This window comes from Ailuropoda melanoleuca, chromosome 9, assembly GCF_002007445.2.
Source record: "Ailuropoda melanoleuca isolate Jingjing chromosome 9, ASM200744v2, whole genome shotgun sequence".
Lineage (NCBI taxonomy): Eukaryota > Metazoa > Chordata > Mammalia > Carnivora > Ursidae > Ailuropoda > Ailuropoda melanoleuca.
The window spans coordinates 27,449,501-27,464,649 of record NC_048226.1 but is presented as its reverse complement, the minus strand read 5'-3'; the positions used below and the strand labels follow the sequence as shown (position 1 = coordinate 27,464,649).

Below are 15,149 nucleotides of genomic sequence, written 5' to 3'. Positions count from 1 at the left end.
GTGAAGAGAGCTTGATGAGGTTCTGACCATCTAACTAGTTTATGGGGTTTCTGATCGCTGATTCTTTGTCTGCTTCACCCTGGTCCTCTAAAAGTCCCACCCTCATATGGCAGCTGAGCTCCTCTTCTCAGGTTTGTTACTAAGATGTGACAGACACTTTTAGGGTTGGAGCATCTTAATATCTCGGTAATTGTTAGCAATATAGTGTATAGAGGAAACACTGGATGCTAACTTGCTACTTTGGACTATGTCAGGAAGCCCTGTGTAAGGATTCTCTGAGCATATATTTCAGAATATGACACATTAATTCATGCATACCAATGCACAGTTTGAATTATGAACTTAGTCTTTCATGAAGACAGAGATGCTTCTGACACTCTAGCTTTTATCTATTCAGATGGAAGTTTGATATAAAAGGTAATAAAACTTTTAACAGGTTTAACTTCTAACTTGAAAAAATGCATTCACTACCTCCTTGTAACCTCTAAATGAATTGGCCCAAAACCAGTCAGATTTCACAGTTGGTTGGCAGGTTTCTTTACTGAGCTATGAAAACAAGCAGTGCCAGTGGGGGAAATGGTACTGCTGCATTAAAGAAAAAAAAAACCCAAACACTCCAACACCAGCAGCCTTAAAAAATATTTTTAGCTGAGCGAGTTCAGACATATCTAGAATTCTGCTTCTCTAAAATAAAAGATTCTGCCTGCCAAGAAGATTCTGGTAAAAATGGTCATGCTGTGGCAACAGGACTGGATTGAGGGAGAGATGTACTAGCTAGTATATGTTAAAGCAAAAAAGGAACGATTGAAGTAAGGAGACCAGTGTTGGGGAACCATCTATAGGAATAAATTTGAGCCAAGATGTTGTCTGTTTATGCAGTCAACAAATATTTATTAAGCACTTACTTTGTACTAGATGCTGGGGATGCTTAAATAAAAAAACATAGCTCTTGTCATCACCGCCTTATGTGGGAGACGTGGCAATCTCTGGTTGTAATTTTGGTTAAGGTCTAAAATGGGATATTACAGTAATTGGTTTTAATCTGATAATCACACACTGCATACAAGTTATAGTTTTAATTAACATCGTCATATAGTTTAAAGAATATGAGATTTGGTTTTCATATCAAATCAATGTAATGAGTACTTTTTGAACTATATACATATTAATATCATTGAATACAATCTGTGCTTTAAAAGCTGTGTAGGGAAGAGGAGCATGAATTTATAAGGACATAATTAAGAGAGCTGTAGGATGCAAGCAAGATTTTATGATACTCATTTACAATTGACAATTCAGGAATACTCTTTTAGTAATTTGAAAAACTATAACCATCCCAAATCTTTCTTCTTAAATACTTCAGTGGTTCCTTGTCCACAGTTGTGTGCTCTTGCTTTAAAAATAACTTTTATATAGTGGGAATGAAAAAGCTTTCAAATGATTAAACTGTCAGATGTTTGACTAGGTGGCCTCCAGGAAAATCATAAACCATCATTAATTAAATAAATCTCTGCTAGTTCCTGTGAAGCAGGCTTACATATTCCCAGAAGAGAAACACCTCGATGCAAATCAAATGCCTGTGATTTGAAGTGTTTGTACTTGTGACTTTGGATTTGAGGCTCATACTGAAACCATCATTTCTTGTCTCTGACCACACATCTTTTCATACATATGGCGTGTTTGACTGGAATAGTTGTTACCTGGACTACACTGTGCTTCAATCTCAGATATTCTGGAATATTTTCAACTTTTTGGGATACCCTAGGGGAGTTACACATATGTCATGTAGCCTGTATGTTAGGTCAAACTGTATCAAAATTCTCTTAAAATATGTTTGAGCTGTTTTCATGTGATAGAGTTACAAGCAGGTAGAAACTTAATTTTACTTCTAGAGATACAAATAATCATAATCTGTTAAAATAACACCACATTAGAGTCAAATATTAGAGTTACAACTTCAATTTTACCTTAATTACAATGGTGTTAGAAGCATTTATGGGGGGGGGGTGCCTGGGTGGCAGTTAAGTTAAGCATCCAGCTGTCCTTTTTGGCTCAGGTCATGATCTCGGGGTTGTGGGATTGAGCCCCACCTCGGGCTCTGTGTTCAGCGTAGAGTCTGCTTGAGACTCCCTCTCCCACTGTCCCTTCTATATGTGTGTGCACACTCTCTCAAATTAATAAATAAAATCTTTTAAAAAAATGCATCTATGGAGAATACCAAACTGTTTGTACTATATAAATCTGTTACTAATAATAGAATAGTAGGTAAATGTAATGTACCTTTTTTAGGACTATTTCTCGCTAATCTGTTATTATAACCATTCACGTTAAAAAATTTTATAGGAGATAACAGGATCTTTTGGTAGTTTGTGTAAGAGACATAGTAATTTACTTGTAGAAAAAGGCTGTCCTTTTCTCATTAAATGGTCTTGACACTCTTGTCAAAAATCATTTGACCGGGGCGCCTGGGTGGCACAGCGGTTAAGCGTCTGCCTTTGGCTCAGGGCATGATCCCGGCGTTGTGGGATCGAGCCCCACGTCAGGCTCCTCTGCTATGAGCCTGCTTCTTCCTCTCCCTCTCCCCCTGCTTGTGTTCCCTCTCTCGCTGGCTGTCTCTATCTCTGTCGAATAAATAAATAAAATCTTTAAAAAAAAATCATTTGACTGTATATGTGAGGGTTTATTTCTGAGTTCTCTGTTCTAGCCCCTTGGTCTGTATATCTGTCTTTATGCCGATACCACACTGTTTTAATTTCTGTGTAGCTTTCTAGTAAGTTTTGAAATCAGGAAGTGTGGGTCTTCCAGCTTTGTTCCTTTTCTAGATTGTTTTATCTATTTAGGATCCCTTGAGATTCCATATGAATTTTAGGATAGGTTTTTTAATTTTTGCAAAAAATGTCATTGGAAGGACAGTTTCAGTGGATATAAGATTTTTGGTCAACAGTTTTTTTCTTTTAGCATTTTGAATGTATCAGCTCACTGCCTTCTGGCCTCCAAAATTTCTGATGAGAAATCTGTCAGTATTCTTACTGAGGATCCCCTGCATGTAATGAGTCACGTGTCCTTTTTTTTTCTTTCAATTCTCTTCATCTTCGGCTTTTGAAAGTTCGATTATAATGTGTCTCGGTGTGGGTCTCTGAATTCGTCTTTCTTGGAGTTTGTTGAGCATCTTGGATGTTTATATTCATGTTTTTCATCAGATTTAGAAAGTTTCCAGCCACTTTAACTTCAGTTATTCTTTCTGCCCCATTTTCTTTCTGCCCCTTTTTCTTTCTTCTGGGACTCCCACAATACATATTTTGGTTTGTTTGAGGTTGGCGCACAGGACCCTTAAGTTCTGATTACTTTTCTTTAATCTTTTTCTTTCTAGTCTAAGGACTTGATAATTTTCATTGTCCTACTTTCACGTTTGTTCATTCTGTCTTCTGATTGCTCAAGTTAGCCTTTGACTCTCTCCAGTGAATTTTTCACTTCAGTTGTTATACTTTACATCTCCAGAATTTTCTTTTTGGTTTCTCTCTAGGTTTTATATCTCTTTTTGATATTTCCATCTTGTTCATACATTGTTTTCTTGACTTTCTCCACATCTTTATAATTCTTTGAGCATCTTTAAAGTGGTCGTTTTAAAGTCTTTCTCTAATAGAGATGCCATCATATCTTTTTCAGAAGCCATTTCTGTTGATTTTTTTTTTCCTTGAATGGTCCCATACTTTCCTGTTTCTTAGTATGCCTAGTGTTGTTTTTTTTTTTTTATGAAAACTGGGTATTTGAATCTAATAATGTATTCCTGGAAATCAGATTCTCCTCCTTCCCCAGGGCTTGCTGTTTTGTTGTTGTTATTGTTTATTATTCTTGTTTTTTTATTGTTGTAGACTGTCTGTTTGCCAAAGATTAACCTGAGGTATAAACTTAAGGTCTTTCTATGTCTTTTCTGAGCCTGTATGGGAGGTTAGTTTGCAATTTTCCCTGTATATGCAGTTGCTTTTGAGTGTCCTAGTCTTGAATGTCTGGCTCCCAAAAGGAGAAAAGAACAATGAAGGCAGGCAGAAGCGCTTTGACATTTTAAATCCCCTGGAGTAACTTTAGCCAGAGGAGGGGAGGGGCTTGTGACAGTGGGGGAGGTGCAACGGCAGTAGTCTTACTCCTCTTTGTATGCATATCTTTGATCAGTAGCAGCAGTCAGTAATCAAAGCACAGGTCCCCAGTCCTTGGAGGACAGGATTCTTTTTGTCCACTCTGTCTCCTGTAGGAACATGTGCGCAGCTGCTTGCCATTGGGGTTGGGGAATGAGCACCTGTTACTGCACTAAGAGCTGCAGTTCATGCGAGCCTTCCCCTGGAAGTTGCAAGCCTTCAATAGACTCTGGATTTCCAAAATGGGTACATTAGACAGATTCTGCCAGTGCAGTTGTTAACAGTATAGGTAGGAAGACAGATTCCTCCTGATGCTTCCTACTTTGCCGTCTTCCCAGAATCCTCTCCTTTGATTTGTTACTTCCTAAAACATTGTTTTTCATATGTCAGAAAAGAACTTAGAAAAATAATGGTTTAAAACCTTTTTAAATACTGTGTTGGGCTAGTGGTAGTGCGGGAGATAATTTTGTTATGTGCAAACCCAGAAATTTCTAAATCTACAATATTGACACAAATGAATCAAATTAATCTTATTCAGTAGACATTTTTAACCATATAAATTTGTTGTTGGGAATGTTAAAATAGAACCATAAATCTGTGGTATGTTTTCTTGATAGCGGCCAAACTCTGTTTTTATTTCACAGACGATTGTGGCTATTAACAAAGACCCAGAAGCTCCAATTTTTCAAGTGGCAGATTATGGAATAGTCGCTGATTTATTTAAGGTAAGCTGGCCTTGGGAGACATGGCTATTACCCCACTTGTCATCCAAGAACCTCTTAGAGTTGGTCACAGAGGAAGCCATTATAGCAAAACATTGTATGTTTGTGTACTTGTGTGTCTTGTGTATGTATTATATTAATAGATGTACACAGTTTTGAACTGTGAAGTTGTCCTAATAAATACATGACGTTTATATAGAGTATTATAACTTTACCTTTAAGGAGTCCATATTGTTTTTAAAATATCCACATGGCTTTTGGCATCTCATGTACTAAGTTAGTACACAATATGAAGTGACTCAAAAGTAAAGTAATTGAGTAAAAATACTCAAGTAATTATGACCTCAAATCGTATTTAGTAGGTACCTTAAAGAAATTCACATCAAATACCATTGTTCAGAGATTTGCCAGAAATGCTACAGCTTTTCTTTTCTTTTAAGTTTTATTTGTTTAAGTAATCTCTACATCCACCATGGCGCTCAAACTCGTGACCCCAAGATCAAGAGTCGGATGCTTTTCCCACTGAGCCAGCTGGGCGCCCCCATGCTACAGCTTTCCAAGGGAAAACTAGGCACTCAAGTCCAGCTTATCTGACTCAACAAGTATGCTCTGCTTGCTGTATGTGAGAGTTAAAGGCCTTCCTAATGTGATATATGTAGGGGAGAACATTTATTTCCCATTCTCATACTCTTCACTTTTTTGAGTGTTCTTTCTACCCCGCCACCACCCCTGTATTTGCCCTCCCCATGAGCAAAATTACTTTAGTGATACTGATGTGCACTTATACTGATGTGCACCATTTGGCCACATTTAAAGTTCATGGCTCATACCTGGCCTGGTTTCTTTCTGTCCCTCTGGGCTTGCCTACAGACTTCCAGGTTGCCTTGTGCAGAAATCACTCATGCTGGCATTGAGGCTCTGAAAGTAGCATCCAACCCTGGGAGAAATAAGTGGGTTTGCTAGAGTGAGGAACCCCTCGCACAGAATTAGAGCAAGCTACTGTGGGCCTTAATAGAGAGGCGAGAGCCTGAGAAGAGAGCCAGGGTGGTCCCCTTGACAAGAGAATTGGCCCATTACCATGGCTTCACCAGCACTATATATGAGCCAGATGAACTAATGAGTGTACTTTGAGAGCACATCTGTACTTTGAAGTATATATATATGCATACTCAGTGATGATGGACCCTTCAACTGCTCATGCAGAGACTAGAATGGGGCTGTTGCCCTGTGTCAGCCTTCCCCACGGCCAGCCCCTCAAAGAGCCTCTGTCTTGCCTTGGGAAGAATACAGCCCCTCTTCAGTGATCCTGGGGTCCTGTAATTGAAATTTAGGATTTGGGTAGTTCTTCTGCTCCTGTTACCTGGCCCAGCTGTGTAAGAACAAACAATATTTAATGACAGTCGTTTGACCACTACAATATACCAGTGGGAGGAAAAGTTAGTATGAAAAAGAAATTTTTTGGATCTCTGTACAAGGATAACTTTGTTCAGGTAGCAAGCATTTAGCTACAGTGAGGAGCTTAAAGGAGTAAAGATTTTTCAATTAAAAAAATGAAACACCTCTGAACCCTCACCATGTATCAGGTTGACATGTTTGCAAACAGACATCTACTGTAGTTGCCTTGTATTTTTCTCCACGAGAATATTTAAATAAGCTTACGAATAATTTTGTTTAAGTTTTGTTTTTCTGTTTTCTTGTTTACTGTGTATTACAACCTACAGAGTGGGCTTACGGATAAATGGATGAAGTGTTAAGATAATTGGAAATTTGTGATGTTTATACAGGGGATGCCCGCCTTGGGACAGGAGCATCTTTGTAGCATTTGCTGGTGGAGAGGTGTCATACACACTATGCCTCTTGCATTAAGGGCAGCTCCCAGGTTTGACAGAGAGAGAATGCGAGTGAGGGAGGGTGTGTGCACGTGTGTGTGCCGAAAGAGGTATTTTGTTGAGAGTCCTAAGCCGGTGGAAGTGAAAGGAGACCTCAGGATTCAGTGAGCTGATTTCTAAGCAGAGAGTCTCAGGCTATTTTTGGTGTTTTAAGAAGCCCATGTTTGATAATGTGTTTGGACTAAGACCTAACATTTATTTGCTTATAGCTACAGTTATTTTAAGGTAGTGGTTATCTCACGCTGCTCAGAAGTTCTGAAGCACAGTTATATATACCTTTGATTAATATAAAGGGAGAAAAGTTAATCCTTTAAAAAGCAGCCTGGGGGAAAAACTGATTAGATTATGAAAATATTAAAAATCTGCTTGAGGGGTGGGGCGCCTGGGTGGCACAGCGGTTAAGTATCTGCCTTCGGCTCAGGGCGTGATCCCGGCGTTATGGGATCGAGCCCCACATCAGGCTCCTCTGCTGGGAGCCTGCTTCTTCCTCTCCCACTCCCCCTGCTTGTGTTCCCTCTCTCACTGGCCGTCTCTGTCTCTGTCAAATAAATAAATAAAATCTTAAAAAAAAAAATCTGCTTGAGGGGTGCCTGGCTGGCTTGGTTCGTAGAGCATGCGCGACTCGATCTCGGAGTTGTAAATTCAAGCTCCACGTTGGGAGTTGAGATTGCTTAAAAATAAAATGTAAAAAGAAATTACTACTTGAGTTGTAGCCTCCCAGTTACTCCTACATGTGTAACACAAGCGAGTTATGTTCTTTTTTTTTTTTTTAAAGATTTTATTTATTTATTTGACAGAGATAGAGACAGCCAGCGAGAGAGGGAACACAAGCAGGGGGAGTGGGAGAGGAAGAAGCAGGCTCATAGCAGAGGAGCCTGATGTGGGGCTCGATCCCACAACGCCGGGATCACGCCCTGAGCCGAAGGCAGACGCTTAACCGCTGTGCCACCCAGGCGCCCCGAGTTATGTTCTTTTTAAGCTGTCTGTGTCCCAGAGAGATGGGATTTGAGGAAATTCCTCAGCAAGTTGGCACAATTAAGCCAGGCTCCTGATTCTGTTCTTTCACTCATCACCCTGCCTTTCTGACTCATCAGGGACTCTGGCCAGGTGGTTCACCACTACTCCTCTACCCTTGATAACTTGCAGTAAAGAGAACCTCACCTTTGGCAGGCCTCTAGGAACCAAGACAGTATCTATCAAATTGTTTTTTTCAGTTGAAATCAGAATGAGTATAACATAGATGAATATCATAGTAATTCTGACCGGAGAATGGACCGGGTGGTGTAGTGCTCCTCAGGGCCATGCTTTGTCTTTTAAAAATCAAATATTTATATAACAGCAAGTGAAAATATGGTTATGCAAATCATGAATGAGAATTAGTTAGCATTATCTATTTCAGACTAAGATCTTAAAGAAAATATCTTAAGTCAGGGACACCTGGCTAGCTCTTCATCTTGGGTTTTAAGTATGAGCCCCACATGCTGGAGGTAGAGATTACTTAAAAAAAATAAATAATAAATTATAATAAAATCTTTATTTATTTTTATTTTTTTAGAGAGAGAGGAGGGGTGCAGAGGGAGAGAGAGAATGTTAAGCAGGCCCCATGCCCAGCACAGAGCCCAATACAGGGCTTGATTTCACAACCTTGAGATCATGACCTGAGCCGAAATCAAGAGTTGGACACATAACAGACTGAGCCCAGGCATCCCAAAAATAAAATCTTTAAAAAAACGGCATCCCAAAAATAAAATCTTTAAAAAAACGGAAAGAAAAGAAAAAGAATATCATAAGTCACATAATCGTTCCAAAAATAAAATCTTTTTTTTTTTTTTTTTAAGATTTTTATTTTTATTTATTCGACAGAGATAGAGACAGCCAGCGAGAGAGGGAACACAAGCAGGGGGAGTGGGAGAGGAAGAAGCAGGCTCATAGCAGAGGAGCCTGATGTGGGGCTCGATCCCATAACGCCGGGATCACGCCCTGAGCCGAGGGCAGACGCTTAACCGCTGTGCCACCCAGGCGCCCCTCCAAAAATAAAATCTTTAAAAAAACGGAAAGAAAAGAAAAAGAATATCATAAGTCACATAAGTTGTGTAAAAAGGACTTTTTTAGACTAAATTTCTGTGTAAAAACTTTGTTTCAAACTATCACATAACAGACTAATAGTGCTCTGAATGATATGTCCACCAAACTTTTTTGTGTCTGGAGTAAAAATGTGTATGCATTTTATTTTTTAATTGTTATTGTTTTACTTCATTCTTCAACAATCATGAGTTAGAGACAAGTTGGTTTTTTTCTTCATATAAGAAAAATAATACAGTACAGTAGTTAAGAGCTTTAATTCAAATTCTGTCTTGGCCACATACTAGTTAAATTATCTTGTCCAAGTTATTTAATTTTTCTGAATGTAAGCTTCCTCAAAAGCAATATAAATACCTACCTTACAAGGTTGTATTGAAGGTTCAGTGAGATTATACTGTACCTAGTACAGACAGTCTGTGTTAAATATTAGGCTACGTGTTTGTATGTCCTTTCATACAGGTACATAGTAGGTGTTCAATAAATGGTAAATATTATAATCAGAGTGAGAGTGACAGAGTATAGGACACTACCTGACTGGTGGTGGTGGTTTTTTTAAATAGCTTTCTTGAGATTTAGTTCACAAATTATAGAGGTCACCCTTTTAAAATGTATAGTTCAGTTATTTTTAGTATATTCAGAGTTATGCAACCATCGCTATCTAATTCCAGAACATTTTCATCACACTGAGAAGAAACTGCATACCTATTCTCAGTCACTTCCTGTTCCCCATTCTCCCCAGACCCTGGCAACAACTAATCTGTTTTGTGTTTCTATGGATTTGCCAGTCCTGGACATTTCATATAAACAGAATCATGTAATATATGGTCTTTCGTGGCTGACCTCTTAGCATAATGTTTTCAAGATTCATCTGTGTTGACTTCTGTATCAGCACTTCTTTCCTTTTATTGCTGAATAATATCCATTGTGTGGATATGCCTCATTTTGTTTATCCATTACTCATTTGATGGACATTTGAGTTGTTTCTACTTTTTTGCTATTATAAGTATTGCTGCTGTGAGCATTTAAGTTTTCGTGCAGATACATGTTTTCATCTTGTGTAGGTATATATCTAGGAGTGGAATTTCTGGGTCACTTGATTACTTTGTTTTTAACATTTTGAAGAACTGCCAGCCTGTTTTCCAAAGTGGCTGCCCCATTTTACATTCCCACCAATAATGTATGAGGGTTTCTTTTCTTTTCCTTCCCTTCCCCCTTCCCTTCTTCTGTCCCATCCCCCCATCCCCCTTCCCTTCTCCCCCTCCCCCCTCCCTTCTTTATCTGTTTATTATATTATTGGCTTTATTAAACAAGTCATGAATCAGGCAGCATCCCATTTAGCAAGTAGAGTGGAGCTCCTGTCTTTTCACTTTCTTGATGTCCTTTGATGCACAAAATTTTACATTTTGTCAAAGTCCAGTTTATCTTTTTTTTTATTGCTTGCCCTTTAGTAGATGTCAAATATATGAAACTTTTGCTTAATCCAGTACAGTGATTATAGGCCTACAAGTATCTGTTCAAGTCCTCACTTTCATTTCCTTTATGTATATGCCTATGGATTGCTGGGTAACATGGAAATTCTGTGTTTCGCTTTTTGAAAAACCTCGGAACTGCTTTCTCTAGTGGCTGCACCATTTTACATCCCCACCAGCGATGTGCAAGCCTTCCAGTTTTTCCACATCTTTGCTCACACTTGGTACTTTTCATTTTTCAAATCAGAGCCATCCTGGTAGGTATGAAATGGTAGCTCATTGTGGTTTTGACTTGCATTTCCTTAATGACTAATGATGTTCAGCATCTTTTCATGTGCATATTGGCTATTTGTGTAGCTTCTATGGAGAAATGTTTATCCAAATCCTTTGTCCATTTTTTTTTTAAGATTTTATTTATTTATGTGACAGAGAGACAGCCAGCAAGAGAAGGCACACAGCAGGGGAGTGGGAGAGGAAGAAGCAGGCTCCCAGCGGAGGAGCCCGATGTGGGACTTGATACCGGAACGCCCGGATCACGCCCTAAGCCCAAGGCAGACGCTTAACGACTGCGCTACCCAGGCGCCCCTGTCCATTTTTTAATTGAGTGTTTCTTTGTTCTTCAGTTGTAGGAGTTTTTTATGTATTCTGGATGTTAACCCTTATCAGATATATAATTTCCAAATATTTTCTCCCATTTTGTAGGTAGGTTGTCCTTTCATTTTCTTTAAAGTTTTTAATTTTGCAGTTCATCTGTTTTTTCTTCTGTGGCTCGTGTTTTTGGTGTTATATCTAAGAATCCATTGCCAAATCCAGGGTCATGCAGATTTAGCCCTAAGTTTTCTTCTAAAAATTTTATTGTTTTAGCTCCCATAGTTAAGTCATTGATCCATTTTGGATTAGTTTTTGTATATGGTGTGAACACGGTGAGGTCCCATCTTCACTTTTTTGCATGTTGTCACAGCACCGTCTCTGTTGAAGAGACTGTTTTATTCCCATTGATTGGACTTTGCATACCACCTGTTTTTTAAAACTTTTCCACTTCTCCCCAACATAGCTGTTCACTAGAGTCATTCTAATTAGCCCTTTATGCTCTCTCTTTGGAACCTGCAGGGCTTATCTCTGTCTGCCTCCTCAGTTTTTGTCCAGAATCATTTTCTCCTCCATGTTAATGTTCTTATTCTTCGAGTCCACACTTAATCTCTTCCTCAGAACTCCTGGATTTTGAGCGGTTAGTGCCGTTCTTCTCATCTTCTTAATGGGCACATTTTTGATTGCGTCGTTCATAGGCCTCTGTCTTTTCTCCCCAGCAAGGGGGTGGTACTCCTTGTGGGCAAGAATTAAGCCTGAACTCTATTTTCCCATGGTGCTTACCCTGGGAAATACTAATTAAATGACTGAAATATAGTTTTGTTGTGATTTCTATCAGTAGATTGTCTTATTTTAAACGTAAATTCACTTTCATTTGGTCTTACTGACTAGGGAGCTCTGGCTGCACTCTCTAAAATAAAAATAAGAGGCCACATCTCTGAGTTTGCTCAGGCTTCAGACATTCAGTGCACTTGAGTGGCATCTTCTTTCTCCTAACTAATAAGGCATTGTATAGTATGCTTGGTAAGGCTGAGGTGGTTCTGATGAAAAAGGATATAGATGATGGACAGAGTGCCCTCAACCCTTTTTGGGGGAGTGTGGCAGGGAGACATTCTGGAAGGTTTTTAAAAATCGTATGTTCTAAATCAAGTTAATGTTTCACTTAAAGGAGTTGGGCTCTAGCCTATTTTTCATGAAACACATAGGCCCCGCAAGAGTTTTGTTGAACATGTCATCTGTGACTGACATCAGCTCATGGTCTCTCCACCGAGCAGAGCTGGGAGAAGTGGTGCCAGCACTTAGTGCTGCCCCTGAGCTAATGCCTACTGGCTCCATGGTAAACATGGGCCTTTTAATAGACTGGAGACAAAGTGACATTCGGAAGAAACAACATGTCAACAATTTCCTTAATAAATTTTGTACGAACACATTATTTCCACCTAATGGCAATGTAGCTCTCTTAAATAATTGAGAGGCTGTGAGTTCAGCTGGGATCTCTCTGAGCTAGGACAGTCGCCAGCCCCGTGGAAGGCTGGGTAATTGATACTTTGCACAGGTGGCTCAGCTAGTTTTCTGGTGGGCTCCGTGCGACGCTCCCCTGCAGTCCCCGTACCCAGCGCTCCTGTGTCGTCCAGGCTGCCACAAAGCAGCTTCACACTGAAAGCTCCAGTTGCAGCCACTGAACTGCTAAGACTAAGAGTTAGTAATTCATCCTTTTTAAAATGGGAGCCAACTCGGTCACTTTTCCCTCGCTGTGGTTTCTTACTCTGTCTGCTGACCAGACACTGTATTCGCACAAGGCCTTTACTTGAATAAAGAATGTTGAAGTTGAAGGTTCAGCATGCAGCTCGTTTTTAGGTCCCAAAAGATAACACGTGCTGAGGAAGCAGCTACAGTGTTTGTGGAATGAAAGATGAGTGAGCAAATGAACAATGAGAAAACAAGTGCTAGAGGAGGCTGACAGGGTCGTGTCTGAACAAGAGACTTTGGTGTGGACTTTGAAGGAAAGGCAGGAATGCAGTAAGGGAAGGAGGAATACCCAGAAAACACAAAGGTAAAAAATACACATTACTCTCCTCACAGAAGAAAAAGTGGACTCCTGTTTGCTGTGGTGCCCTTCTGAGGTTTGTGGTTGTGTCAGAAAGGTTCCTAAGCAGGGCGCCTGGGTGGCGCAGTAGGAGAAGTGTCTGACTCTTGGTTTTGGCTGAGGTCATGATCTCAGGGTTGTGAAGTCGGGCTCCATGGTCAGTGTGAAGTCTACTTAAGACTTTCTCTCCCGGGCAGGGCGTGATCCCAGCATTATGGGATCGAGCCCCACATCAGGCTCCTCCGCTATGAGCCTGCTTCTTCCTCTCCCACTCCCCCTGCTTGTGTTCCCTCTGTTGCTGGCTGTCTCTCTGTCAACTAAATAAATAAAATCTTTAAAAAAAAAAAAAAAAAAGACTCTCTTTCCCGGGTGCCTGGGTGACTCAGTCAGTCGAGCGTCTGCCTGGGATTGAGCCCCGCATCTGGCTTCCTGCTCAGCGAGGAGTCTGCTTCTCCCTCTGCCCCTCCCCACTGCTTGTGCACGGGCACTCTCTCTCTCTCTCTCTCTCTGTCTCACTCAAATAAATAAAATCTTAAAAAAAAAAGTCTCCCTCTGCCCCTCCGCCGTCTAAAATGCATAAGTAAATCTTTATTTATTAAAAAAAAAAAGAAAGTTCCTAGGCAGTGTGTGTGCCCATGGTCCTGACAGTCTTGTGTCTCGGTGGTCTTCCCTTCAAAGGTTGTAGTCTTGGAGCGCCTGGATGGCTCTGTCGGTTGAGCATCTGACTCTTGATTTTGGCTCAGGTCGTGACCTCAGGGTCATGAGGTCAAGCCCCCCATGGGGCTCTGTGCTCAGTGAGGAGTCGGCTTGAGAGTCTCTCTCTCTCTTTTACCTCTCCCACTCCCCCCACTCATGCTGTCCCCGCTCTCCCTCACTCTCTAAAATAAATAAATCTTTAAAAAAAAAAAAAAGGTATGTAGTTGTCCCACATCCCCACAGACCCCACCTTCCCACGGACGGGAGGAGAGCGATGGGGAGCATTGCAGGGTGGAGGGACACCTTGAGCCTCAGCAGCTGCGTATGGCTTCTTTTGGCTTCTGTTCTTTTTTTTTTTTTTTAAGGTTTTATTTTTTTAATAGAGTGAGAGCAAAAGAGAGAGCATGAGCATGGGATCAAGCCCGACTCAAGGCTTGATCCCATGACCAAGAGTCAGATGCTTAACCTTCTGAGCCACCCAGGCGCCCCTACCTCTGTGTACTTTCTTAAGGAGCTGTGACCATATCACACTGAAGGCTCAAGTTACTTAATTACTTTTTTTTTTTTTAATTTGCAGGTAGTTCCTGAAATGACTGAGCTGTTGAAGAAGAAATGAGTTACCATGTTTTAAGAAGGAAAATATGTCAAAATATTCAACTGAAATAGAAATTCATGGCTACTATAGTAATCATTGGAAAGTATGGAGAGCTACGTATCATAATTTGAGAAAAAATTCTCACAGATGCCAGAATGCTTTTTTATGAGCCTCTTATTATATTTCTTTTGATTATTTGTGGTTCCAAGCAATTATTTTTTAAAATTTTCTAATTCCGTATTAAAATATATAATAAACCATTTCCACAGCTTTAAAACTACTAACAGAAGGGGGGGCGCCTGGGTGGCACAGTCGTTAAGCGTCTTCGGCTCAGGGTGTGATCCCGGCGTTCCGGGATCGAGTCCCACATCAGGCTCCTCTGCTGGGAGCCTGCTTCTTCCTCTCCCACTCCCCCTGCTTGTGTTCCCTCTCTTGCTGGCTGTCTGTCTCTGTCAAATAAATAAATAAAATCTTAAAAAAAAAAAAAACTACTAACAGAAATATGCCTAGCTTTGTAAAGAAAGAAAATTGAAGAAGGGGAGTAAAAATTTATTTTGTCTTTGCCTGTCTTGTTCATGGAGGGTCTGTGTTTTAGGCAAGATTGTAAACATGAATGTTCCCTCCAGACTAATCATCTTAATCTAGTTTTTGAGAGAAGAGACCTAGATTGGCAAATTCAGAGTTAAAAAAGTATGGCCACAAAGCATGAATATTACCTTAAATATACTCCAGTCATCAGAAAACCATAAGCACTAGGACAAAAGCAAACCTGACTTAAACCTGAACCTGCTGATTGAATTTAGTTGGCTTACATTAAATTTCATTTTCCATTTCATTTTAAAATTTTGTCAGCTTACAGGACTTTGTGTCTACAAAGGAGAAGTGAGTG

At 40.1% G+C, this 15,149-nt stretch overlaps 1 protein-coding gene across 1 annotated transcript in view; it reads left to right on the top strand.

Annotated features, from left to right (window-relative positions):
• ETFA (electron transfer flavoprotein subunit alpha) overlaps window positions 1–14,520 on the top strand; it is a 77,488-nt gene extending 62,968 nt beyond the window's left edge. The window contains exons 11-12 of the mRNA XM_002925477.4: window positions 4,778–4,858; window positions 14,243–14,520. Coding sequence (XP_002925523.2) covers window positions 4,778–4,858; window positions 14,243–14,281 — 120 coding nt within the window. The 3' untranslated portion in view covers window positions 14,282–14,520. The remainder of the gene's footprint in view (window positions 1–4,777; window positions 4,859–14,242) is intronic.
• Window positions 14,521–15,149: the final 629 nt, after the last annotated feature.